The 27821-nt window shown below is 47.1% G+C and overlaps 3 protein-coding genes across 15 annotated transcripts in view; 1 reads left to right on the top strand and 2 right to left on the bottom strand.

Annotated features, from left to right (window-relative positions):
• The window catches only part of galns (galactosamine (N-acetyl)-6-sulfatase), a 33920-nt gene extending 22749 nt beyond the window's left edge, over positions 1-11171 (bottom strand). Inside the window, exon 1 of the mRNA XM_055664916.1 lies at positions 11030-11171. Within this exon, the coding sequence (XP_055520891.1) occupies positions 11030-11119 (90 nt within the window). The 5' untranslated portion in view covers positions 11120-11171. The remainder of the gene's footprint in view (positions 1-11029) is intronic.
• trappc2l (trafficking protein particle complex subunit 2L) lies at positions 11082-19591 on the top strand. Of its 2 annotated transcripts, none has more exons than XM_055664915.1 (5): positions 11082-11221; positions 11698-11870; positions 12182-12264; positions 12605-12684; positions 18845-19591. In XM_055664915.1, the coding sequence occupies exons 1-4, from the start codon at positions 11189-11191 to the stop codon at positions 12676-12678; spliced, it is 363 nt and encodes a 120-aa protein (XP_055520890.1). In that variant the 5' UTR covers positions 11082-11188; the 3' UTR covers positions 12679-12684; positions 18845-19591. The 2 variants fall into 2 exon arrangements, with proteins under 2 accessions (XP_055520890.1, XP_055520889.1); XM_055664914.1 differs by having other exon boundaries at positions 12182-12269.
• Positions 19592-23247: 3656 nt separating this feature from the next.
• cbfa2t3 (CBFA2/RUNX1 partner transcriptional co-repressor 3) overlaps positions 23248-27821 on the bottom strand; it is a 150979-nt gene continuing 146405 nt past the window's right edge. For 6 of the 12 annotated variants that reach the window (XM_055664886.1, XM_055664887.1, XM_055664885.1 and 3 more), the window contains one exon: positions 23249-27189. In XM_055664886.1, the coding sequence (XP_055520861.1) occupies positions 26890-27189 (300 nt within the window). In that variant the 3' untranslated portion in view covers positions 23249-26889. Of the gene's footprint in view, positions 27190-27821 lie in introns of all 12 variants that reach the window. The other 6 variants (XM_055664891.1, XM_055664892.1, XM_055664888.1 and 3 more) reach the window with 2 other exon arrangements.

Genomic DNA, 27821 nt, shown 5'->3' with positions numbered 1-27821 from the left:
CGGTAGGGGGGAGGGACTATAAAACCCGGAAGTGTAGTCCCTCACTCAGTCTCTGCCAGACCCAGGAAGCGAGAGGACCATGGCTCTCTGAGCAGCGAATAACACTGAACACACGTCTACTCCATGGTGAATCCCCTCGATGCGGCTGAAGGTGACTGCTGCCCAATTGTTTGCCTCGCCTTTTTAACAAGTTTGTGTTCACAAAATGAATTTTGGTTGTCGGGTGGATGCAGCCAAATTGTTTGCCTTGGCTTGGCTTTTAAAATCGTTGCAACAGTTGGCTGCCAGCCCAAGAATCCATTCGGCCCACAATGTCTATACTAGCCCACTGGAAACCAGTACCTTCGGCCCGCAACACCCATACTAGCGCAACAGAAAGCACCCCCCCCTCCCCACTGGCGAGCAACATTGGAATTGGTGGAGAGGTGGAATATTGCGTTGGTGACCAGCCCTCACGTGTGATGCTGGGACCCAACGGGTCCCACAGTCTAGTATATTAATACAGCGATACAGCACAAACACGGGCTCTTCAGCACAACTTATCCATGGATGCAGAATGCTAAACATCTTCTTCCCCTTCATGCCCACCTGAACCAATGCTATCAGTAAACCAAGCACCTATGCCCCCAGATCTCTCTGTTCTATAGCTGTCACCAAGCCTCGACCATTTACTGTGCAAATTCTGCATTGGTTTGACATATCAAAGGCAACAACTAACACATCCATTTGTAGGCAGAGAAAAACTCAGTGGGTGAGGCAGCATTTATAGAGCGAAGGAATAGGTGACGTTTCTGTGGGTGGGGGGGGGGGGCGGGAAGAAGAAAGGAAGAGGTGGAGACAGTGGGCTGTGGGAGAGCTAGGAATGGGAGGGGAAGGAGGGAGAAAGCAAGGACTACCTGAAATTGGAGGTCAATGTTCATACCGCTGGGGTGAAAACTACCCAAGCAAAATATGAGGTGCTGCTTCTCCAATTTGTCGTGGGACTCACTCTGGCCATGGAGGAGGCCCAGGACAGAAAGGTCGGATTCGGAATGGGAGGGGGAGTTGAAGTGCTGAGCCACCGGGAGATCGGGTTGGTTAATGCGAACTGTGCCGAGGTGTTGGGCGAAGCGATCGGCAAGTCTGCGCTTGGTCTCACCGATGTAGAGCAGTTGACACCTAGAGCAGCGGATGCAATAGGCGAGGTTGGAGGAGGTGCAGGTGAACCTCTGCCTCACATGGAACGACTGCTTGGGTCCTTGGATGGAGTTGAGGGGGGAAAGCGACAAGTGTAGCATTTTCTGCGGTTGCAAGGGAAAGTACCAGGGGATGGGGTGGTTTGGGTGGGAAGGGACGAATTGACCAGAGAGTTACGGAGGGAGCAGTCTCTGTGGAAAGCCGACATGGGAGGAGATGGGAAGATGTGACCAGTGGTGGGATCCCGTTGGAGGTGTCAAAAATGTTGGAGGGTTATCTGTTGTATGTGACGGCTGGTAGGGGGGAAGGTGAGGACAAGGGGGACTCTGCCTTTGTTATGAGTGGGGGGATGGGGAGTGAGAGCGGAGCTACGGGATATAGAAGAGACCCTGGTGAGAGCCTCATCCATAGTCGAAGAGGGGAATCCCCGTTCCCTAAAGAATGAGGACATCTCCAATGCCCTGGTATGGAACACCTCGTCCTGGGTGCAGATGGGGCGAGACGGAGGAATTGGTAGGGGATGGATTCCTTACAGGAAGCAGGGTGGGAAGCAGTAGTCCAGATAGCCATGGGAGTCAGTGGGTTTATAGTGAATGTCAGTCAGTGGTCTGTTACCTGCGATGGAGATAGTGAGGTCTAGAAACGGTCGGGAGATGTCGGAAATGGTCCAGGTGAATGTGAGTGCCGGATGGAAGTTAGTGGTGAAATGGATGAAGTCAGTGAGTTCTGTATGGGTGAAGGAGGAAGCACCAATGCACTCGTCAATGTAGCGGAGGTAGAGTTCGGGGATAGGAACACGGTACGTCTCGAACAAGGATTGTTCGACGTACCCCACAAAGAGGCAGGTGTAGCTAGGGCCCATGCACGTGCCCATAGCTACGCCTTGGATTTGGAGGAAATGGGAGGAGTCAAAAGAAGAGTTGTTGAGGGTAAGGACCAGCTGCGTAGGAGTGTATCGGTAGACGGGGATTGGTTGGTTAACCATATAACATATAACAATTACAGCACGGAAACAGGCCATCTCGACCCTTCTAGTCCGTGCCGAACACATAATCTCCCCTAGTCCCATATACCTGCGCTCAGACCATAACCCTCCATTCCCTTCCCATCCATATAACTATCCAAAATGGTTATGCGGTCGAGGAAGAAACGGAGGGCTTTAAGACCCTCCTAATGGGGTGTGGAGGTGTAGAGTGACTGGACATTCAAGGTGAAGATGAGGGAATGGGGGGACTGGAAAACAGAAGTCACTTGTAGAGAATGGAACCGACCCGAAACATTACCAATCCTTTTTCTCCAGAGATGCTGCTACACCCACTGAGTTACATCAGCACGTGTCTATCTTTGGCAACACCTTCATTTGCCATTCCTTGGCCCATATTCACATCTTGTCCTAGATCCTGACTGAATGGGTGGTAACCGTGGAGTGCAGGAGACCCTGGTGGCTGTGCCTAACGAAAACAGGTACGGCCTCTTGGGAACTGTCGGGGGAGACGATGTTTCCAGTCCGAGCGCGGACACATCCGTGGCTCCAATCCTGGAGGTGGGACTCGACCGGCGAGACCAACGTCGGGCAGAGCCCTAGTGGTGGGTGACTCCATTGTCCGAGGAGCAGACAGGAGATTCTGTGGCGGCAGACGAGATGCGAGGATGGTCTGTTGCCTCCCTAGTGCCAGGGTTCAGGATGTCACAAGCCAAATTCTGAACATCCGAGAGAGAGAGAGAGAGAGAGAGAGAGAGAGAGAGAGAGAGAGAGAGAGAGAGAAGGTGAACAGCCGGCAGTAGTTGTGTACGTGGGCACAAATGACATCGGGAAGAAGAGGAAGGAGGTTCTGCAACGTGAGTTCAGACAGTTGAGACGAAGACTGAAAGGCAGGACTTCTAGGATGGTTATCTCTGGATTGCTTCCAGTACCACATGCTAGTGAGGACAGGAGCAGGGAGATAGGGGATCTGAATGTGTGGCAGGGAGCAAGGATTTAGATTTATAGACCACTGGGATCTCTTCTGGGGTAGGGGTGACCTGTACAAAAGGGACAGGTTACACCTTAAGTGGAGGGGGACTGACATTCTGGCTGGCAGGTTTGCTAGGGCTACAATTGTGGGTTTAAACTAAATAGTGGGGCGGACGGATTGACAAATTGGAAGTATAAAGATGGAGTTGAAGGGAAAGTACAGGAAATATTACAAAAAATTCTCAAATTAATGGAAAGGAACGTTCGAGAAGGGATAAGAGAGTAAGGTCAGGGCCAATTGCGAGCGGTGCGAGGGGGGACGTGAATACGGAGGTCAAAGTGCTGTATATGAATGCACAATGTATAAGAAATAAAGTGGACGAGCTTGAGGCTCAGATAGAAATTGGCAAGTATGATGTTGTGGGAAATACAGAGACATGGCTGCAAGAGGGCCAGGGCTGGGAACTGAATAGTCAAGGGTATACATCTAGCGAAAAGACAGACAGGTGGGCAGAGGGGGTGGGACAGCTCTGTTGGTGAGGACTGAAATCCAGTCCCTTGCAAGGGGTGAGATTGAAATAGGAAATGTGGAGGCAGTATGGATAGAACTAAGGAATTGTAAGGGTAAAAAGACCCTTGTGGGACTTATCTACAGGCCCCCAAACAGTAGCCTGGACATAAGGTGCACGTTGAATCAGGAGTTAAAATTGGCATGTAGCAAAAGTAATGCTGTGGTTGTTATGGGAGATTTCAACATGCAGCTAGAGTGGGAAAATCAGGCTGGTACTGGACCCCTAGAACGGGACTTTGTAGAGTGCCTTCGTGATGGATTCTTCGAGCAGCTTGTATTGGAGCCTACCAGTGTGAAGGCAATTCTGGATTTAGTGTTATGTAATGAACCAGATTTGATAAAGGACCTCGAGGTTAATGAGCCATTAGGAGGCAGTGACCATAATTTGTTCAGGTTTAATCTACAATTCCAGAGATGGGACTCGAACGGCGGGAGAAGGGTAGATCGGAGGTGTCAGTGTTACAGTTGAATAAAGGGGACTATGGAGCCGTGAGGGAGGAGCTGGCCAAAGTTGACTGGAAAGATACAGCTGGGATGACAGTGGAACAACAATGCCAAGTATTTCTAGGAATAATACAGAAGGTGCAGGTTCAGTTCATTCCAAAGAGGAAGAAAGATTCCAAGGGGAGACCGTGGCTGACAAAGGACGTCAGGGACAGTATAAAAATAAAAGAAAAGTACAACGTAGCAAAGATGAGCGGGAAGCCAGAGGATTGGGTAATGTTGGGTAATGTGCAGTCAGAGGAGCTGGGGTGACGGATGAAGGAAATCCACATTAGGCAGGAAATGGTGTTGGGTAGACTAATGGGACTGAAGGCTGATAAATCCCCGGGGCCTGATGGTCTGCATCCCAGGGTACTTAAGGAAGTGGCTCTAGAAATCGTGGACGCATTGGTGATAATTTTCCAATGTTCTATAGACTCAGGATGAGTTCCTGTGGATTGGATGGTAGCTAATGTTATCCCACTTTTTAAAAAAGGCGGGAGAGAGAAAACAGGGAATTATAGACCAGTTAGCCTGACATCGGTGGTAGGGAAGATGCTGGAGTCAATTATAAAAGATGAAATAGCCACACATTTGGATAGCAGTAACAGGATCGGTCCGAGTCAGCATGGATTTACGAACGGGAAATCATGCTTGACTAATCTTCTGGAATTTTTTCCAGAAAAAGTGGGCAAAATTAGGGCACATGGTATTGGGGGTAGAGTGCTGACATGGATAGAAAATTAGTTGGCAGACAGGAAACAAAGAGTACGGATTAACGGGTCTCTTTCAAAATGGCAGGCAGTGACTAGTGGGGTACCGCAAGGCTCGGTGCTGGGACCGCAGCTATTTACAATATACAACAATGATTTGGATGAAGGGATTCAAAGCAACATTAGCGTGTGAACTATGAGGAGGATGCTATGAGAATGCAGGGTGACTTGGACAGGTTGGGTGAGTGGGCAGATGCATGGCAGATGATGCGAATGCGAATGCGAATGCGATGCGAATAGTGCAGTTGAGCCAAAACCAAAGAGGCCAACGTCAGGCAACGCCATTGTAGAGGGAGACTCCATTGTGAGAGGTACGGACAGGGGTTTCTGCGGCAAAAGACGGGATTCGAGGATGGTGTGCTGCCTCCCTGGTGCCAGGATCCAGGATGTCACGGACAGAGTGCAGAAAATCCTCAAGGGCGAAGGTGAACAGCCGGAAGTGGTAGTGCATGTCGGCACAAACGATGTCGGAAAGAAGGGGATGAATATTCTGCAGCGTGACTTTAGAGAGCTCGGACAAATGCTGAAAAGCAGGACCACCAGGGTTGTTATCTCCGGTTTGCTTCCAGTTCCTTGTGCTGGCGAGAGCAGGAACAGGGAGATACGGGACCTGAATGTGTGGCTGAGGAACTGGTGCAGGGGGCAGGGATTTAGATTCTTAGATCACTGGGATCTGTTTTGGAGTAAGGGGGAACTGTACAAAAGGGACGGATTGCATCTTAACAGGTGGGGGACCAGCATTCTGGCAGGCAGGTTTGCCACTGCTACAAGGGTGGTTTTAAACTGAATAAGGGGGTGGGGTGTCAAATTGGATAGTCGAGGATGGAGTTAAAGGGAAAGGGTTTCTTAAACATGTGAGCGGAGACAGAGGGGTGTAAAATGAGGGTAGAAGCAATAGGTAGCAAGGTGAAAAGTAAAAGTGGCAGACAGACAAATCCAGGGCAAAAATCAAAAAGGGCCACTTTTCAACATAATTGTAGCAGGGGTAAGAGTGTTGTAAAAACAAGCCTGAAGGCTTTGTGTTTCAATGTAAGGAGCATTTGTAATAAGGTGGATGAGTTGAATGTGCAGCTTACTATTAATGACTATGATATAGTTGGGATCATGGAGACATGGCTCCAGGGTGACCAAGTCTGGGAGCTGAACATCCAGGGATATTCAATATTCAGGAGGGATAGACAGAAAGGGAAAGGAGGTGGGGTAGCGTTGCTGGTTAGAGAGGAGATTAACGCAATGGAAAGGAAGGACATTAGCTTGGAGGATGTGGAATCGATATGGGTAGAGCTGCGAAACACTAAGGGGCAGAAAACCCTAGTGGAAGTTGTGTACAGGCCACTTAACAGTAGTAGTGGAGTTGGGAATGGCATCAAACAGGAAATTAGAAATGCGTGCAACAAAGGTAAAACAGTTATAATGGGTGACTTCAATCTACATATAGATTGGGTGAATCAAATTGGCAGGGGTGCTGACGAAGAGGATTTCTTGGAATGTATGCGGGATAGTTTTCTAAACCAACATGTAGAGGAACCAACCAGAGAGCAGGCTATTCCAGATTGAGTATTGAGTAATGAGGAAGGGTTAGTTAGCAGTCTTGTTGTGTGTGGCCCCTTGGGCAAGAGTGCCTTGGGCATGGTTGAGTTCTTCATTAGGATGGAGAATGACATTGTTAATTCAGAAACAAGGGTCCTGAACTTAAAGAAAGGTAACTTTGAGGGTATGAGACGTGAATTGGCCAAGATAGACTGGCAATTGATTCTTAATGGGTTGACGGTGGATATGCAATGGAAGGCATTTAAAGACTGCATGGATGAACTACAACAATTGTTCATCCCAGTTTGGCAAAATAATAAATCAGGGAAGGTAGTGCATCCGTGGATAACAAGGGAACCAAGGAATAGTATCAAAACAAAAGATGAAGCATACAAATTAGCCAGAAAAAGCATCCTACCACAGGACTGGGAGAAATTCAGAGACCACAAGAGGAGGACAAAGGGCTTAATTAGGAAAGGGAAAATAGATTATGAAAGAAAACTGGCAGGGAACATAAAAACTGACTACAAAAGTTTTTATAGATATGTGAAGAAAAAAAGATTAGTTAAAACAAATGTAGGTCCCTTGCAGTCAGAAACAGGTGAATTGATCATGGGGAACAAGGACATGGCAGACCAATTGAATAACTACGGAAGACATAAATAATCTGCCGGAAATAGCAGGGGAACGGGGGTCAAATGAGATGGAGGAACTGAGTGAAATCCAGGTTAGCCGGGATGTGATGTTAGGTAAATTGGATGGATTAAAGGCCGATAAATCCCCAGGGCCAGATAAGTTGCATCCCAGAGTACTTAAGGAAGTAGCCCCAGAAATAGTGGATGCATTAGTGATAATTTTTCAAAACTCTTTAGATTCTGGAGTAGTTCCTGAGGATTGGAGGGTAGCTAATGTAACCTCACTTTTTAAAAAGGGAGGGAGAGATAAAACGGGGAATTACAGACCAGTTAGGCTAACGTCGGTAGTGGGGAAACTGCTAGAATCAGTTATTAAAGATGGGATAGCAGCACATTTGGAAAGTGGTGAAATCATTGGACAAAGTCAGCATGGATTTATGAAAGGTAAATCATGTCTGACGAATCTTATAGAATTTTTCGAGGATGTAACTAGTATAGTGGATAAGGGAGAACCAGTGGATGTGTTATATCTGGACTTTCAGAAGGCTTTCGACAAGGTCCCATATAAGAGATTAGTATACAAACTTAAAGCATACGGTATTGCGGGTTCAGTATTGATGTGGATAGAGAACTGGCTGGCAAACAGGAAGGAAAGAGTAGGAGTAAACGGGTCCTTTTCACAATGGCAGGCAGTGACTAGTGGGGTACCGCAAGGCTCAGTGCTGGGACCCCAGCTATTTACGATATATATTAATGATTTGGACGAGGGAATGGAATGCAACATCTCCAAGTTTGCGGATGACACGAAGATGGGGGGCAGTGTTAGCTGTGAGGAGGATGCTAGGAGGCTGGAAGGTGACATGGATAGGCTGGGTGAGTGGGCAAATGCATGGCAAATGCGGTATAATGTGGATAAATGTGAGGTTATCCACTTTGGTGGCAAAAACAGGAAAGTAGATTATTATCTGAATGGTGGCCGATTAGGAAAAGGGAAGATGCAACGAGACCTGGGTGTCATGGTACACCAGTCATTAAAAGTAGGCATGCAGGTGCAGCAGGCAGTGAAGAAGGCGAATGGTATGTTAGCATTCATGGCAAAAGGATTTGAGTATAGGAGCAGGGAGGTTCTACTGCAGTTGTACAGGGTCTTGGTGAGACCACACCTGGAGTATTGCGTACAGTTTTGGTGTCCTAATCTGATGAAAGTCATTCTTACCATAGAGGGAGTACAGAGAAGGTTCACCAGACTGATTCCTGGGATGTCAGGACTTTCATATGAAGAAAGACTGGAAAGACTCGGTTTGTACTCGCTAGAATTTAGAAGATTGAGGGGGGATCTTATAGAAACTTACAAAATTCTTAAGGGGTTGGACAGGCTCGATGCAGGAAGATTGTTCCTGATGTTGGGGAAGTCCAGAACAAGGGGTCACAGTTTAAGGATAAGGGGGAAATCATTTAGGACTGAGATGAGGAAAACATTTTTAACACAGAGAGTGATGAATCTCTGGAATTCTCTGCCACATAAGGTAGTTGAGGCCAGTTCATTGGCTATATTTAAGAGGGAGTTAGATATGGCCCTTCAGATTCAGATTCAATTTTAATTGTCATTGTCAGTGTACAGTACAGAGACAACGAAATGCATCTTGTGGCTAAAGGGATCAGAGGGTATGGAGAGAAGGCAGGTACAGGATACTGAGTTGGATGATCATATTGAATGGCGATGCAGGCTCGAAGGGTCGAATAGCCTACTCCTGCACCTATTTTCTATGTTTCTATGAAGTTTAATGTGATGTTATCCACTTTGGTATCAAAAACAGGAAGGCAGATTACTATCTAAATGGCGTCAAGTTGGGAAAAGGGGAAGTACAACGGGATCTGGGGGTCCTTGTTCATCAGGCTATGAAAGTAAGCATGCAGTATAGCAGGCAGTGAAGAAAGCGAATGGCATGTTAGCCTTTATAACAAGAGGAGTTGAGTATCGGAGCAAAGAAGTCCTTCTGCAGTTGTATAGAGCCCTAATGAGACCACAACTGGAGTATTGTGTTCAGTTTTGGTCTCCTAATTTGAGGAAGGACATTCTTGCTATTGAGGGAGTGCAGCGTAGGTTTACAAGGTTAATTCCCGGGATGGCGGGACTGTCATATGCTGAGAGAATGGAGCCGCTGGGCTTTTACACTCTGGAGTTTAGAAGGATGAGAGGGTATTTTATTTAAACATATAAGATTGTTAAGGGTTTGGACACCCTAGATGCAGGAAACATGTTCCCGATGCTGAGGGTCCAGAACCAGGGGCCACAGTTCAAGAATAAGGGGTAAGCCATTTAGAACGGAGACGAGGAAACACTTTTTCTCACAGAGAGTTCTGAATCTGTGGAATTCTCTGCCTCAGAGGGCGGTGGAGGCCGGTTCTCTGGATACTTTCAAGAGAGAGCTAGATAGGGCTCTTAAAGATAGCGGAGTCAGGGGATATGGGGAGAAGGCAGGAACGGGATACTGATTGGGGATGATCAGCCATGATCACATTGAATGGCGGTGCTGGCTCGAACGGCCGAATGGCCTATTCCTGCATCTATTGTAAATTTAGATATCCTTCCTTCTGTTCATAATACCATCATTTTGGGGTTATCAGCAAAGTACAATGCTGTCTAGATCAACCACCTGCAGCACTGTACCGGTCGCAAGCCTTCAGTCAGGAAGACAACCCTCCACAACTGCTTGGGACTTGAATTTTGAATGCAATTGGCCAGCTCGTCCTGTTCCCATGTGATCTAACGTTGCAAAACTGCCTACCACCTGGGACCTTGTCAAAGCCCATAAAAGCAGCGTCTACCAAAGATCTTTGGCGTCTACTGCTCTGCCCTCATCAATCCTCTGAGGACCTCCTCAAGAAACTCCATCAGATTTGTGAGACATTATTTTCACGCACAAAACGAAACTCTCCCCCTAATCGCTCCGTGCCTGTCCAAATGCTGGCAGTTCCTTCCCAACTGTTTCTGCTTACTAGTTAGCACCCAACAAAAGCTTTTCACTGTATCTACTGTACCTTTTCACTGTGTACATGACAATAAATAAACTAGATCCTGTCCCTCAGAATCCCCTCCAGCCATCTTCCCACCACTGTGGCCGCCCTCTAGATCCCAGGCTGGTCCTCTTAATATATCTGGACTGAGCTGCCAAAGGAGGTAGTTGAGGCAGGTACAATAACAACATTTAAATGACACCTGAACAGGTCCATAGAAAATGTTGGAGTAACATCAGCAGGACAGGTAGCATCTCTGGCGAGAAAGAAAGGACGTTTTGGGTGGAGACCCTTCTTCAGAATGACTGGACCCGAAACGTCACCCATGCTGCCTGTCCCGCTGAGTTACTCCAGTATTTTGTGTCCATCCTCTGTGTAAACCAGCATCTGCAGTTCCTTCCTATACATTTACAGGTACATGGATAGGACAGGTTTAGAAGGATGTGCGCCAAACGCAGGCAGATGGGACAAGTGTAGATGGGGCATGATGGTCAGCATAGACGAGATGGGCTGAAGGGGCTGTGATGGGAGCGGGAGCGCGCGGTGACGTGGACGCGCGGGGCCGGGAGCGGGAGCGCGGTGACGTAGACGCGCGGGGCCGGGAGCGGGGTGACGTGCACGCGCGGGGCCGGGAGCGGGGTGACGTGGACGCGCGGGGCCGGGAGCGCGGTGACGTGGACGCGCGGGGCCGGGAGCGGGGTGACGTGCACGCGCGGGGCCGGGAGCGGGGTGACGTGGACGCGCGGGGCCGGGAGCGGGGTGACGTGCACGCGCGGGGCCGGGAGCGGGGTGACGTGCACGCGCGGGGCCGGGAGCGCGGTGACGTGGACGCGCGGGGGGCCGGGAGAGCGCGGTGACGTGGACGCGCGGGGCCGGGAGCGGCACTCACGTCGTCCATGAGGAGGAGGAGGAGGTTGGGCGCGGTCCCGCCGTCGGCCGCCGCCATCAACGCGAACAACGTCCACACCGCCGCCATCATCACCGCACCACGTGACCCGACACATGACCCTCCACGCACGTGACCCGGCTGTCACGTGAGCCACGGAAGATGGCGGTGTGCGTGGCCGTCATCGCCAAGGAGGTGAGTCAGGGCCTCGGGACAGGGACAGGGGCAGCGGGGTGAAGGTGAAGTGGCCAGGAGCGAAGAGCAGGGGTGGGTCCGGGCGAGCTGTCTGTGTCTATCTGTGCGTGTCTCTGTGTGTCTATCTGTGTGTGTCTGTGTCTATCTGTGTGTGTGTCTGTCTATCTGTGTGTGTCTGTGTCTATCTGTGTGTGTGTCTGTGTCTATCTGTGTGTGTCTGTGTCTATCTGTGGTGTCTGTGTTTATCTGTGTGTGTCTATCTGTGTGTGTCTGTGTCTATCTGTGTGTGTGTCTGTGTCTATCTGTGTGTGTGTCTGTGTCTATCTGTGTGTGTGTCTGTCTATCTGTGTGTGTCTCTGTCTCTGTCCATCTGTGTGCGTGTGCCCCGCTGCGTCTCTGTCGCTGTGCCGGTGTTTATGAGTGTTAGACTACAGTTTGTGAGACTGCCACTGACGACTCTTCATCCTGCTGTGCAGAATTATCCATTGTACATCAAGACAATCCCGACGGAGAATGAGCTGAAGTTTCACTACACGGTGCACACTTCTCTGGACGTGGTGGAGGAGAAGATCTCAGCAGTGGGGAAGGCACTAGTGGATCAGAGAGAGCTGTACTTGGGGCTGCTGTACCCCACAGAAGATTACAAAGTGTATCCTTTGTTGAAGAGAGAATTGGTGGGGGCAGGTATTGGGTAGGGTGGGAGAGCATGATGGTGTCTGGGAAGGTGTTGGAATGGCCTGACCTTGGGAGACTGATCTATAGCGATCCAAATGTTTTGGGACTGTGAACGGATGTATTTGTAGGGATGACCTGCTGGGCACAATCTCTGCTCGTGGTGTGGGGAGGGCGTTGGGCTTCAGAAGGAAATGGTGCAATGTGTCGCAATGTTCACAGGGTTATGGCAATTAGTCAATGAAGAACCATTGCTGTCAGAATTTTAACCTTAACCTCTGGTTCCAGATATGGTTATGTCACCAACACGAAAGTGAAATTTGTGATTGTGGTGGATTCTTCCAACATCGCGCTGAGGGACAATGAAATCCGTAGTGTAAATTGCTCATGGGGGGGGGGGGGGGGGGGGGGGGGGGGGGGGGGTATGTGGGTGTTACTGGCAGGGAGTATTCGGCCTGTTGCCCTGAAAGCGGAAACAATCCCTTTGTCTCTTGAAGTTGAGTTCAAAGTGACTCAACACTATTTTCTATAATTCTAGTAGATGGGAGGTCATAGTTGGTGAGAGTGCGAAGACAAAAACAAGTGGGTTCAATGCCAGACTGAAGCGAGTGTGTTGTTGGTCAGTGTGGAGATGGGGGCTGTTTTGCGCTGTGTCACTGAGTATAAAACAGCTGTACACAGGGCTTTCATTTACCTTTGTTTTCCCTACAGATGTTCAGGAAACTGCACAATTCCTACACGGATGTCATGTGCAACCCATTCTACAACCCAGGAGAAGTGATTGAGTCCAAGTAAGAAATGTCCAATGTGCTTTTATGTATTTACAGTCCCTCTGTCTTTGTTTGATGGTGGAAGCCAGTCCGGAGGCTGTGAATGCTGGTTGTAGTTGTTAGGACTGAGGTTAACAGGTTCTTGTTGGGTTAACATTTCCAGAATTCTCAATTAGTTTTGGGTTTTATAACATAGCCATTTATCCTTGTTCTGGATAGGACATTATCTGGTGAAGGATTTTTCCTTTGAGCCCATGGGCACCAGTATTCCTGGGACATCTGGACGCAGCACTGCTGCCAAATACTGCCATGATGTCAAGGACACCCCTCTCACCTCATGTTGGGAGCTAAATTATTTTGTCTGTTTAGACGGTGGTGATGAGATCTGCAGCCAGGTCGTCCTGTGAGCAGGTTATTGACCAATGAGTGCAGCTGGAGAGACGGCTGATGATTGATCGCGGTCTGGGTGAGTCAGTGGAGATTGTTCAGCTTTTTACAGACAGGACACAGGCAATTTTCCACATTGTGGTGTTGTAACTGGACTAGATGCTGGCGTTGTAACAGCTGAGCCAGAGGCATAGCCAGTTGTGAGGTTCAAGGCTTCAGCACTGTGGCCAGGAAGTTGTGTTGTCCCATTGCCTGCACTGTAAACAGTGCTCTCCATCTTTTTAAAATCCAACACAGAGTGAATGATGCTGAGATGATGGGATCTCAAGAAGAGTGGCAATGTGGTGATATGAGTTGTGAACAGAGCCACATTAGGCTTTTGCTTAACTTGCCCAAATTGAGAAGACTTCACGTTCAATTGGACTGGGACAGACTTTGTATCTGAATCTAGTCAGTCCACTATACTATAGCTCTTCTAACAGTGATTTAACACGGTTAAATGGCTTGTTAGGATCCTAAGAAGATATAACCTATAAACCATGGCTTTTGAATGAGGAAACTGTGCGGAAGGCAAGTTTGCGAGCCTGAAGGGCATTTGTAAATAGGTTTTTATGATAATGACTGTGAAATGTTGACTCTTTTACTCTCCACAGATGCTGTTGATCTGTGTATCCCAAATATTTCCTAGTTTAAATTACAGATGGCCACCTGCAGTTACATTACTTTTCATTTTGTGACGGTCTGGGAATTCCAGTCTATGTTATAGAATCCAGTTTAGAGTTTACAGCAAGGGTTCCCAACCTGGGGTAAAGTTACCCCCAAGGGGTAAATTTGTTGATTCTGGATTTGTACATTTTGTTTTAATTATAATTTTTTTTTAAATCTGAAGTTTCCCCATTGTCAGTTGCTTTATTATGGCAGATGTGTAAACTCACATTACTGAACAAAACAGGGTGGGAGGGGGTAAATTTACTTTTGAAAAGTTGCCAGGGGTAAACGGGACACAAAAGGTTGGGAACCCCTGGTTTACAGCATTGGCCCTCTGCGTCAATGCTGACCATGAATGAATGCTTTATTGTCACGTGACAAGTCACAGTGAAATTCTTTGCTTGCCTACCCAAGGTATGCAAATAGTCGCCACATAAAGGATGCTTACAAAGTACCCCTGCGCCAGGCCCCCCCCCTTTTTTTTTTTCCTTCCCCCTCTCCCACAGCAGACCCCTACACTGGGTCCTCCATTGTTTCTCCCCCCCCGCGCCCCCCCGCTCACGGCAGCCCCCCCCCCCCCCCCCCCCCCGCATTGGGTCCCCATTGTTCAACCCCCTCCTTCATGGTGGTCTCCCCCGTGGCAGGTCCTTCTTTGTTTCTTCCCCCGGCAGTGGCATCCTCACACTTACGCAGTCTGTCCCATCCGTCGGTCGGCGACCTCATCGATACGTCGCACCGGCCTCTCCACTATCGTGGCCGGGTCCTTGCTGGACGCCTCCGTGGCTGCTGGCTCCATCGACCCAGGCTCCGTCAACCACAGACTCCGTCTGCCGTGGGCTCTGACCCGTGAGGCTCCGGCCTCAGCTTCCCTGCGGCCCGCCAGGAGAACCGTTGCATAACAATCCCACATGTCGGGTCCAGGAAATCCTGAACGGGTCCAAGAAATCCTGAAATGGGAGGGAGAGGAACCTGAGGTTGTGGTACATATAGGTACCAACGACATAGGTAAAAAAAGAGAAGAGGTCCTGAAAGAAGAATTTAGGGAATTAGGTAGAGAGTTAAGGAGAAGGACTGCAAGGGTAACAATCTCAGGATTACTGCCTGTGCCACGCGACAGTGAGAGTAGAAATGGAGCGAGGTGGAGGATAAATGAGTGGATGAAGGACTGGTGCAGTGGGTATGCATTCAAGTTTCTGGATGATTGGGACCTCTTTTGGGGAAGGTGCAACCTGTACAGAAAGGACGGGTTGCACTTGAACTCGAGGGGGACCAATATCCTGGCGGAGAGATTTGCAAAGGCTACTGGGGAGACTTTAAACTAGTATGGTTGGGGGGAGGGACTCAAATTGGGAAAGCTAGCAGTCAGTGTGTGAGGCAGGAGGCAGAGAATGGTAGCACTGACCCAAAATGTAGGGGAGAGAGAAGAAAAAGACAATAAACAGAGAATAAGAGAGGGTGGGTTTCTTAAATGTGTATATTTTTATGCTAGGAGCATTGTAAGAAAGGTGGATGAACTTAGAACCTGGATTGACACCTGGAAGTATGATGTTGTGGCGATCAGTGAAACATGGTTGCAGGAGGGCTGTGATTGGAAACTAAATATTCCAGGATTTCGTTGCTTCAGGTGTGATAGAATTGGAGGGGCAAGAGGTGGAGGTGTTGCATTGCTTATCAGGGAAGATATTACAGCAGTGCTTTGGCAGGATAGATTAGAGGGCTCGTCTAGGGAGGCTATTTGGGTGGAACTGAGAAATGGGAAAGGGGAAGCAACACTTATAGGGGTGTATTATAGACAGCCAAATGGGGAGCGAGAATTGGAAGAGCAAATATGTAAGGCGATAGCAGATATTAATAGTAAGCACAAGGTAGTGATTGTGGGAGATTTCAATTTTCCACACATAGACTGGGAAACACATTCTGTAAATGGGCTGGATGGGTTGGAGTTTGTAAAATGTGTTTAGGATAGTTTTTTGCAGCAATACATAGAAGTACCTACTAGAGAAGGGGCGGTGCTGGACCTCCTGTTAGGAAATGAGACGGGTCAGGTGGCAGAGGTATGCGTTGGGGAACAGTTCGGGACCAGTGATCACAATACCATTAGTTTCAATATAATTATGGAGAGGGGCAGAACTGGACCTAGGGTTGAGATTTTTGATTGGAGAAAGGCTAACTTTGAGGAGATGCGAAAGGATTTAAAAGGAGTAAATTGGGACATTTTGTTTTATGGGAAAGATGTGGAAGAGAAATGGAGTACATTTAAAGGTGAAATTTTAAGAGTACAGAATCTTTATGTCCCTGTTCGGTTGAAAGGAAATAGTAAAAATAGGAAAGAGCCATGGTTTTCAAGGGAAATTGGACACTTGGTTCGGAAAAAAAGGGAGATCTACAATAATTATAGGCAGCATGGAGTAAATGAGGTGCTTGAGGAGTATAAAGAATGTAAAAAGAATCTTAAGAAAGAAATTAGAAAAGCTAAAAGAAGATATGAGGTTGCTTTGGCAAGTAAGGTGAAAGTAAATCCAAAGGGTTTCTACAGCTATATTAATAGCAAAAGGATAATGAGGGATAAAATTGGTCCATTAGAGAGTCAGAGTGGACAGCTATCTGCAGAGCCAAAAGAGATGGGGGAGATATTGAACAATTTATTTTCTTCGGTATTCACCAAGGAGAAGGATATTGAATTATGTGAGGTATGGGAAACAAGTAGAGTAGCTATGGAAACTATGAGATTCAAAGGAGAGGAAGTACTGACACTTTTGAGAAATATAAAAGGGGATAAGTCTCCAGGTCCAGACAGGATATTCCCTAGGACATTGAGGGAAGTTAGTGTAGAAATAGCAAGGGCTATGACAGAAATATTTCAAATGTCATTAGAAATGGGAATAGTGCCGGAGGATTGGCATACTGCGCATGTTGTTTCATTGTTTAAAAAGGGGTCCAAGAGTAAACCTAGCAATTATAGACCTGTTAGTTTGATGTCAGTGATGGGCAAATTAATGGAAAGGATACTTAGAGATAATATATATAAGCATCTGGATAAACAGGGTCTGATTAGGAACAGTCAACATGGATTTGTGCCTGGAAGGTCATGTTTGACTAATCTTCTTGAATTTTTTGAAGAGGTTACTAGGGAAATTGATGAGGGTAAAGCAGTGGATGTTGTATATATGGACTTCAGTAAGGCCTTTGACAAGGTTCCTCATGGAAGGTTGTTTAAGAAGGTTCAATAGTTGGGTATTAATGGTGGAGTAGCAAGATGGATTCAACAGTGGCTGAATGGGAGATGCCAGAGAGTAATGGTGGATGGTTGTTTGTCAGGTTGGAGGCCAGTGACTAGTGGGGTGCCACAGGGATCTGTGTTGGGTCCACTGTTGTTTGTCATGTACATCAATGATCTGGATGATGGTGTGGTAAATTGGATTAGTAAGTATGCAGATGATACTAAGATAGGAGAGGTTGTGGATAATGAAGTAGATTTTCAAAGTCTACAGAGAGATTTATGCCAGTTGGAAGAGTGGACTGAAAGATGGCAGATGGAGTTTAATGCTGATAAGTGTGAGGTGCTACATCTTGGCAGGCCAAATCAAAATAGGACGTACATGGTAAATGGTAGGGAATTGAAGAATGCAGGTGAACAGAGGGATCTGGGAATAACTGTGCACAGTTTCCTGAAAGTGGAATCTCATTTAGATAGGGTGGTAAAGAAAGCTTTTGGTGTGCTGGCCTTTATAAATCAGAGCATTGAGCATAGAAGTTGGGATGTAATGTTAAAATTGTACAAGGCATTGGTGAGGCCAATTCTGGAGTATGGGGTACAATTTTGGTCGCCTAATTATAGGAAGGATGTCAACAAAATAGAGAGAGTACAGAGGAGATTTACTAGAATGTTGCCTGGGTTTCAGCAACTAAGTTACAGAGAAAGGTTGAACAAGTTAGGGTTTTATTCTTTGGAGCGCAGAAGGTTAAGTGGGGACTTGATAGAGGTCTTTAAAATGATGAGAGGGATAGACAGAGTTGACGTGGATAAGCTTTTCCCACTGAGAGGAGGGAAGATGCAAACAAGGGGACATGACTTGAGAATTAAGGGACAGAAGTTTAGGGGTAACATGAGGGGGAACTTCTTTATACTCAGAGAGTGGTGGCTGTGTGGAATGAGCTTCCAGTGAAGGTGGTGGAGGCAGGTTTGTTTTTATCATTTAAAAATAAATTGGATAGTTATATGGACGAGAAAGGAATGGAGGGTTATGGTCTGAACGCAGGTATATGGGACTAGGGGAGAATACGTGTTCGGCACAGACTAGAAGGGTCGAGATGGCCTGTTTCCGTGCTGTAATTGTTATATGGTTATATGTCTGCATTAAATACACATCTCTCTATGCCCGGCTCATCCAAGTACCTAGTGCCTCTTAATGGGAACAGTTCTTTTAATGCCAACATTTTAACATATCGGTTGTCTGGATTGAGAGTCCGGGTCTCTTACTTGTCTACATATTTGACCACTATAGTGTCACCACCTCCAATGAGATTGGCTTTCCTGGCGCAGCCTCCAAACATGGGCGTATCTGGGATCTGAGACAGAATGGCCCCTCCAGGGAGAGTGAATGCATTCTCTGGGACGGAAGCAGGGAGAGGAGAGTAAACTGCCTTGGTGTCACTGAGCTCCCTTTGTATCGTGCACTGCTAATGCTAATAGCTGTTATGTCAGTAAGGGAGAAGGCAAGTGGCACAAACTAAAATGTGGCTCTTTCAGTTCACATAATGTAGCAATAGAAAAGTTAAACAAAGGCACACAAAAATGCTGGAGAAACTCAGCGGGTGCAGCAGCATCTATGGAGTGAAGGAATTAGGCAACGTTTCGGTTAAGCCTAGATCAATCTAGCCAAAGCTACATTTGACATTGGTTGTGTTTTGGGGTTGGGCCAATGCCATTTAATCCTCCTCCAGGATAGGGTACAGTGCTTGCTCTGTACCTCCAGGTGTGAGAGGGGGTTTACAGAGTCTCTGCTTTGTTGGGCAGTGGCTCTTGATTCTAGTGTTCTGTATTTTGGGAGCTCCCAGTAATTGCTGCTCTTGTGCTGTCTTTCAGGGTCTTTGACAACATGGTTTCGGGTATGATGATCCAGGTATGCTGAGGCTTTCGCTGTGGAGTTCCTGCTCTCTTCTGCCTTTGCTGTTTGCCGATCTCTCTGTTAAACTTACAGGACTGATTTAAATGAGTTACCACCTGTATTTTATAGAGGGAAGGTTTCTACAGCTCGATTATCAATCAATGCCTAATTCCCTTGAACATCACAAAGGATTACACATGAATAAGATCTCTGGGGTAAATTCAGTAAGACACTTATTTCTGAACACAATGCTTTTGTGAATGATCGATGGCAAGTTTCCTGATAGTGATGCTGTTGTTCTGCAGCTCTGTCCATTCTCAGCGGGTAAGCCTGTCACATCACCATTGATAAAACTTGGTCTCAAAAGAAAGACTCTTGGTTAATTATTTGCACAGCTGAGACCTTGTAGTTATAGAGATGTATGTGTGTAAGAATGGGGGTTTAGATCCAATGGTTCCGTTTCATCATTGCTCGAAAGTATTTGTTGAATGAATTTCCCCGTTTGCTGGTCTGTCACTTTCAGCAGGGGGCCAGTATCATCTCTGAATGCAGCTTTCTTCCAGGAGAATTCATAACGTGAGGATCTCCAGTATTAGAAGGATGGCATGTTTGGATTTTGAGGTTTCTTTGTAGTTGGCCGAGTGTTAGACACTGCATGCAGTGGACATTTGAATGTGATTGCTTTGACCTTTATTGTAGAATTGTAAATATAATTTCAGCCTCGACATTCTCCTGTCTTTTTTACTCTGCGTAACACTGGGTGATTAGTGTCTCGTGTAGAACCTCTCGTACTGTCTGCTTTCAGCTTGCAATGGCTGTGCAGACAGGCTTTAATTGCAGTGATCTGGAGCAGCTTCCACTAGGTCAGTGGGCAGCAGCTGTCCTCGAGTCAGAAGTCTTGAGCAAAATCCATCAGAAAGCCCCGAGTAGAAAAATGTGACATTCCAGAAGCGAGGGAGAAGAGCACTGTTGTGGTACTGTGTGTGTGGACGATGGGAGTATAGAAAATACCAGGTGCTGCATTGCTCAGGATGCTGCATTCTGTGTGGTGGTCGACATTTATTCTTCAGTCTTGTTCTTGGGATCTTGCTGTGCAAAAAACTTTTCTGGATCATCTACCTTACTGAAAGGTTACACAGACTAAATATCTGCCATTATTGCCAGGGCAGCACAGTGGCTCAGCTAGTGGATCTGTTCCTTCGTAGAACCAGACACCTGGGTTCCATCTTAGTCATACAGCACAGAAATGGGCCCTTCGGCCCAACTCATCTATGCTAACCAAGATGTCCCATATTCCTCTAAACCTTTCCTCTCCGTGTTCCTGTCCAAAGGTATTTTAAATGTTATTGTACTTGTCTCGACTTCTTCCTCTGGCAGGTTGTTCCATATACCCACCATCATCAGTGTGAAATCATCTCCCCTCTAACTTTAAACCTATGCCCTCTGGTTCTTCATTCCTTACTCTGGGTAAAATACCCTGTGCATTCACCCAATCTATTCCCCTCATGATACGAAGGGGAATTCATGCTTAACTAATCTTCTAGAATTTTTTGAGGATGTAACTAGGAAAATGGACAAGGGAGAGCCAGTGGATGTAGTGACCTAGACTTTCAGAAAGCATTTGATAAGGTCCCACATAGGAGATTAGTGTGCAAAATTAGGGCACATGGTATTGGGGGTAGAGTGCTGACATGGATAGGAAATTGGTTAGCAGTTGGCAGACAGGAAACAAAGAGTTGGGATTACGGGTCCCTTTCAGAATGGTAGGCAGTGACTAGTGGGGTACCACAAGGCTCCGTGCTGGGACCGCAGCCATTTACAATATACATTACTGATTTAGATGAAGGGATTAAAAGTAACATTAGCAAATTTGCAGATGACACAAAGCTGGGTGGCAGTGTGAACTGTGAGGAGGATGCTATGAGGATGCAGGGTGACTTGGACAGGTTGGGTGAGTTGGCAGATGCATGGCAGATGCAATTTATAGTGGATAAATGTGAGGTTATCCACTTTGGTGGCAAGAACAGGAAGATAGATTATCTGAATTGTGTCAAGTTAGGAAAGGGGGAAGTACAATGAGATCTGGGTGTCCTTGTACATCAGTCACTGAAAGTAAGCATGCAGGTACAGCAGGCAGTGGAGAAAGCTATGGCATGTTGGCCTTCATAACAAGTTGAGTATAGGAGCAAAGAGGTCCTGCAGTTGTACTTCCTGGTGAGACCACACCTGGAGTATTGTGTGCATTTTGGTCTCCAAATTTGAGGAAAGATATTCTTGCTATTGAGGGAGTGCAGTATAGGTTCACAACGTTAATTCACAGGATGGCGCGACTGTCATGTGTTGAAATAATGGAGCGACTGGGCTTGTATACACTGGAATTTAGGATGAGAAGATATCTTATTGAAACATACAAGATTATTAAGGGATTGGACATGCTAGAGGCAGGAAACATGTTCCCGATGTTAGGGGAGTCCAGAACTAGGGGCCACAGTTTACAAATAAGGGGTAAGCCATTTAGAATGTAGAGGAGGAAAAACATTTTCACCCAGATACTTGTGAATCTGTGGAATTCTCTGCCTCAGAAGGCAGTGTACGTTGATTCTCTGGATGCTTTCAAGTTAGATAGAGCTCTTAAAGATAGCAGAGTCAAGGGATAAGGGGAGAAGACAGGAAATGATTATGGATGATCAGCCATGATCACAGCGATGGCGGTGCTGGCTCGAAGGACCGAATGGCCTACTCCTGCACCTATTGTCTATAATATCCTCGTGAAGCTTCTCTACACCCTCTCCAGTTTAGTAGCATCCTCCCTGTAGCAGGATGATCAAAACTGAATAGTACTCAAAGTGCTGTTTCGCCAACATCTTCAGCTGTAACATAATGTCCCAACGGATACTCAATTGCTCGACTGAAGGCCAACATGATTACAACATTCTCCAAGGGCCTGCTATTCCTTCCCTGGTTTGACATCAAAATGCAACCTCACTTTTCTGAATTAAACTCAATTAACCATTTTAGCCATTCCTATTTGCCCAGCTGAACAAGATCCTGTTGGTAATTCTTGATAATATGTTCACTGTCTCTGATATCTGCAAACCAACTACTACTGCCTTTTACAATGTTAATCAAATCGTTGATGTAGATGACACACAGCAATGGGCTCAGCACTGACCCCTGAAGCACATCACAAGTGGAGAGAATAAACTGCGATTTAATGGTTGACTAGACTAAGCGGGACCCGTTGGGTCCCTGTCACACGGGAGGCCTGGTCCCCTAACGCAATATTCTACCACTCACCCGATCCCCCAATGCAACCCATTCCCTCAATGCAATATTGCACCACTCACGCATAACCACCAACTGCGTAGGCACGGCTCATTTCCCCTCATCACCCAGCACTCCCTCCCCTTCTTTCCCCTCCTCCTCCCCAATCCCTCCCTCACTCCTTTCCCCTACCCTGTCACTCCCCATCCTCTCCCACTCACCTCTGCCTGTCCCTCCTGACCTACTCCACTGCCCTCCTCCCTCTATTCCCCTCTCTCCCTCCCCTCTATTCCCCCTCCTCCCCCACTTTCCCCCTCTCCCTCCCTACCCTTTCCTCTCCCTCAATCCCCCCACTCCCTCTTCACCTCCCCAGGATCTTTCCCCTCCTCCTCTCCTCCCCAATCCCTCCCTCCCTCTCTCAATCCATCCATAGAAAGCAGCATCTGCAGTTGCTTTCTCCACAGGTAATTAATTGTTGGCTGTGGTTTAGATCCCGTTGACTTGACGATTGGACCAGTTTGCATCGTGTGTTACTCAAACTCCAAGCAAACTGCTCGGCCACCCTGCAACCCGACTCAGCCACCGCTCTCCCCGCCCTGTCCGACCCCCGGTGCCACCGCTCGGCCCGTCCCCGCCCTTCCCACTCACCTGCCTGCTTGCTGCTGCCATTGGGGATGGAGTCGGTGTTCATCACGGTTTCGATGAGCTGGTGGAGAAGATCTCCGAGAGTGAGGGTGAGTTACCGCAACGGTGGCGGCGGAGGAGACGGACCTGGGGGGACGGGTAGATGGGATCGCCATTACTGCAGAGGGCGGGCGGGAGACAGGGGTAAGTGATGAGGGATAGAGAGATGGGAACAGGGGCTCCACTGAACCCACCCCCCTTGCGGCGGCTGTTGGTGGTGGGGGAAGACGATAGACAAGTTACTGTGAGGAGGGGAGAGAGGAGTTAGTGAGTGAGGCGGGACAGGTCGTCACTGTCCTGGCCATGGCATTGAGTGATAGGAGAAGAGATCAATCTGTGTGGCGCTCACCGAAGGAATCTGCGCACCCGAGTATTTTAAGATTGTATAATATACTTTTACAATATACCACCACCAACCTGTTGCACTCACAGCACAGGAGAACGGTGAGTAACCTGACAAAAATCATAGCACTTTATCGCATGTCGTTTTTGCGCAAATAGAAAAACCGCGCAAACCGGAAGTGCACAAGATCAGAGTTTTAGTTATGCATAGATGGTGGACCAAATAACCTGTTTCTGTGCTGTACTCTTTGACTATGTTGGAAGCTCTTTCACATCTATGTCTAAGTTAAGCAGTTGCCAACAAAGTGAATTTCAGTACAGTAGACAAATAACTTGGTTGTAAGTATAGTGGTTTTTTTTACATTGATCTGGCCACATGAACAGTTGGATGTTTGCAAATAGTTTGTGGATAGGCAACCCACATGCACAACAGTGCTGTGGCTATTGCAACTTCAATGTGATATTAAAATCTTTTATTACACAGGTACAGAATAAGTACAGACATACCTGATTCCATGTTACAATCACAGCTGAATATAACAGTACATAGAAAGCCCAGGACAGGGGGAACAGCATGCCCAAATATGACACTAGAATGGCTACAGAACTCCAGGAGTGGCAAGGGTTTCTGTACTTTGAATGATTGCACAGTGAATTCAATACATTAGATTTATCCAGTCTACTGCCAACACCTTTCCCAAATGATATAATAAACACAAACACCAGCTCACTCCTGAAGTCAGTCTGCCAACACTCTCATCACCATCAATCATTCCCTCACTGTTCCAAACAGCTGAAGAGAGAGGTCAGACCCAGTTAGGCTTGACTGTATAGGATAACAAGATGACGCAAGACTGGAATAGTCTGGATCCTTGTACCAGGCTGTTATTCCTGTTTTGGTGCTTGAACCCTCAGCTGTTGAGTGCCATACTCAGTAGACACTGGACCAATGAGCAAGTTTTCAGTGACTGAGCACAAGCAGATTTGGTCTGTGCTCTGTCACCTACAGCTGCAGCTCACTGGAGTGGTGTGGAGTGAAAGACGGTGCCTCCCAGAGGGCGATTCCCCAGAATATTAGAGGACTGGTGAAGTAACGAGACCGCAGAAGGAAACAGAACATCTTATAAGGTGCTGTCTTTGGTGACCAACAGGTGGATTTAACATTTGTTCTGTGGGCTCTCTTTGCTGGAAGTAATCTAATTCAGTACAGGCAAATTAATTTGCTTTGCAGTTGTCATTTTTGTGGTTTATAATGTAATTTTTGGATAGTAGATTCAAGAATGAAACTGTGCATGAGAGAGAATGGGATGTAGGGAACTATTTTACCCATTGTGCCTCTACTGAATCTGCTTTTGTTGCCCTTCGAGGCAGCACATCCCAAATCACAACTATTAATATTCACTTCCCTGAGCAAAACAAATGCTGCTTGGGGCAATCAGGAATCGGTGTTACTGAGAATTTATTCAGTATCCAGGCCAGGTGCATGGGAGACGGAAGCTTGCAGTGAATCAGTTTTGTACCCATGTGGGCACCACTCTATCCTAGTTGGCAAGGCCCTGGACTTGAGCAAGGCCAGGCCGGGGTAAAGCAGAGCCCCTAGCTCGCAGTCTGAATGGGCACAATTTCCAGCACAACATCTCCATGAGCATCGTGGGGGCCCATGTCTGTGTAATTGAACCTGAAGATGGGGAACCATGGCTTTGCAGAGTATTGGTAAGCTTTAGGATGTAGGAGGCATGAAGAACACAAAAAGCTGGAAACAGAAAATGGGTCATATTGCAGAAATCAGAAATATTTATATATTAAGATATTTAAAAAAATAAACATTATCCTTAATCACACGATAAATAAAGTAACTATCGTATCCATCCAGTTGTCACCTTCCTGCCTCTCTGCAGTAACGAATAATGGAAATCGATGTGGTCCACAGTGCCAAGGGAGTCTGTCAGCTCCAGCATCTACTAACACTGAGGCCACAGGGCGGCTCGTGGCCTGTGCAGTGTCCAAGACAGAGCAATACTGCATTCTTCTGTAGGATGAACAGCTAATCACTGCTTTATCAGTGCATGAGTGACAGACATCATTGGACATGACGCTATACAGATGGTCATACTGGGAAATCAGTAAAAATGAAGTAAAGTCGCTAGAATGTTTTTCGGCGTTTCCTTCCGGTGATAACTTTATTAGGCAACTTGCTGGAGCCAAGGGGTGGTGCAGGTACAGTTGCTGACTGCCTCCACTAATCACGAGAGACGACAGGAGGTTATAGGGGAAGACAACGGAGTGGGCTAGGTGGGAACTTGTGGTGATGCACCATTGGCTGCAGGACAGGATGAGAGTCTCAGGAGAAATGGGTAGGAAGCTTCCATATTTTTTTTGTTTAAGAATTCAGTCCATGCATGAAAAAATAAAACTGTCATGATTCAAGATACACCTGAACACCACAAAGGTTCACATGAAAGATCACAAGAGCAAGAATATTATACATAATGATCTCGGGATCAATCCCCACCAAAAACAAGAGAAGGGAGGTAGAGAATCAAAGGGCTGCAGCAAGTCAAAACTTCATTCATGCTTAAAAAGAAATTAAAGTTATCGATTGTCATTATTGATACTTTCCTCATTGTAGTCAGTGCAGTGAGGTCACTGAGAGTGGGCTCTTCACATGTAGTTCTTTTACCCAACTCTAATGTTATGCCTTCAGGATTATTGACAATAGCAAATCCAACTGATAAATCTGTAAATGCAGAGAGGCAGGAGCCCTGGAGAGCTGGCGCCTTTGGTGTGAAGCACCACAGCCGAGGACCACACTTGCTCAGAGAGTTACGGACCGCTGCTGCTCCTCCTCCATGAGTGACTTTGGCAGTCCATGGTTTAGGTTTATGGTGGAGCCGAGGTGCATCTGGTGTCTTCTTGGCTGGCTAGCAAGGTAGTAGGGAGAGTGCTCCTTTATGTGTGACTGAACAATCTCATCTGTAAGCATGTCTTGAATGGGTTTATACGTTGTATAACTGTGTATTTGGAGCATGCAAATGATCCTCTGGAATGCTCAGTAGGGTAGCAAGAGGGTGGGGAATCCAAGGGCATGGACAGGCCTGAGGGAAAGAGATGTGGCTGTTCGAAGGGCAAAGGATTGGAGGAGTGGGGAATACAAAGGCAGAAAGGTTCGGGGAGTGGCTGTGCGGGGATCTAAGGGTAAAGGGGATGGGTTCCAAAGGGCAAGAAAGGTATTTTGGGGTAAGGCCAGGAGGAAGAAAGGTTGGGAAAAGTCATCGGGAAAGAAAGGTCAGGGATAAATCCAAGGGCAAGAAAGAATGTTGGGGAAGAAATAGGAGGGCAATGGAGAGCAGAGTGCGGTGGCCAGGGGTTGGGTCATGTCCATGTGAGTATTTTTGGAATATTTAAAGCAGCATACCTCTTTTACAAGGTAGAAGTTTCCCTCATTTTAACCTTAATGAGGAATATTGCTGAACATTGAGTCTCTGTCCAATCAGTTCATCACAGGCTGTGGTCCAGAGAGAAATCTCTAGATAATGTTCAGAACCAGTGAGACTGCAGAAGAGAGAACATTTGGTAAATAACCAGAAAATCGTGTTTTTTTTAATTTTTTTAAAGCAGTTAGATTTCTTTGTCTCATCTAGGTTGAGTGAGGTTGTTGAAGCTCCCAGGATTAACAAGTGAAGAGAGGTCAGTTCAATGAAGTCTTCAGGTAGTTGAGAAGTTGCATTGTTGATTAGTGGGAGGCAGTTTCGACTGGGTTGGGAGTGGCTGGCGAGGCACAGCGAGAGACCACAGATCCGGTGTCTCCAGTGCATTCTGCCCCACTACTGGGGACGACATCGGACTGGAGGTGACTCCCAGAATCAGAGGGCGGGCTGCTGGCTGTACTCATGGACTGTGGGCCTTGGCCGTTCAAGCCACAGACGTGGTGATGCTTTTCCCAATCCTTGTGCTGGCAGAAGGAGCCACAGTAACGGGCTGTGTTGCAGCCACTGCACGTTTCACTGGCTTTCCGACCACAATTCCAGCAGCTCTGAAAGAGACAAATTCCAACCGTCAGTGAGCCAACACCAGATACTAGACCATGATTGCAGCTATTAGTATTGGTATTGGTGGACTAGTGGATGCACAGGGTGGATCATCCCATCAGACTCAGTAGGGCAGATAGAGCACGTTAAATAGGAAGTTCCTCATACTGCTCCGCATATTTATGTACCTTGTCTGGACTTGGTCGTTCATACCTGGGCCATTACAGACATAGACATATAGATAGACAGACAGGCAAACTTTATTAATGCACGTTTCAGGCTAATTCAGATGTCCTTGCAGCACACTGATAAAAATACAACATAACATTAAAGAAGAAATTTAACATTAAAACATAAAAACATTCCCCCACAATGGGGGAAGGCACAAAGTCCAGTCCCCATCCCCTTGTCCACCCATGGTCGGGCCAATTGAGGCCTTCTCAGTTGCCGCTAAGAGGGCCTGATGTTTCAGGCCCTCTCGCCGGGTGATGGTGCTCCGGCATCGGGAGAAATCTCTCCGCGGCGTGGGATACCTGGAACGGCTGCTTCCGAAGCCCACAGGCCGCGCTGGACAGCGCTCCACCACTGGCAATCTCAGTGAGAGATCACAGGCTCTGCAATACCAAAGTTAGCGCCG

The sequence above is a fragment of the Leucoraja erinacea genome, chromosome 50 (assembly GCF_028641065.1).
Source record: "Leucoraja erinacea ecotype New England chromosome 50, Leri_hhj_1, whole genome shotgun sequence".
Taxonomy (NCBI): domain Eukaryota; kingdom Metazoa; phylum Chordata; class Chondrichthyes; order Rajiformes; family Rajidae; genus Leucoraja; species Leucoraja erinaceus.
This window is presented reverse-complemented; position numbering and strand designations above follow the sequence as displayed.

Bases quoted from the DNA above. Each gene is read 5' to 3' on its own strand.
- trappc2l (XM_055664914.1), top strand. From the start codon at position 11,189: ATGGCGGTGTGCGTGGCCGTCATCGCCAAGGAG. The intron at 11,871-12,181 runs GTATCCTTTGTT...CTCTGGTTCCAG, and splicing joins CCCACAGAAGATTACAAAGT to ATATGGTTATGTCACCAACA. The intron at 12,270-12,604 runs GTAAATTGCTCA...TTTTCCCTACAG, and splicing joins GGGACAATGAAATCCGTAGT to ATGTTCAGGAAACTGCACAA.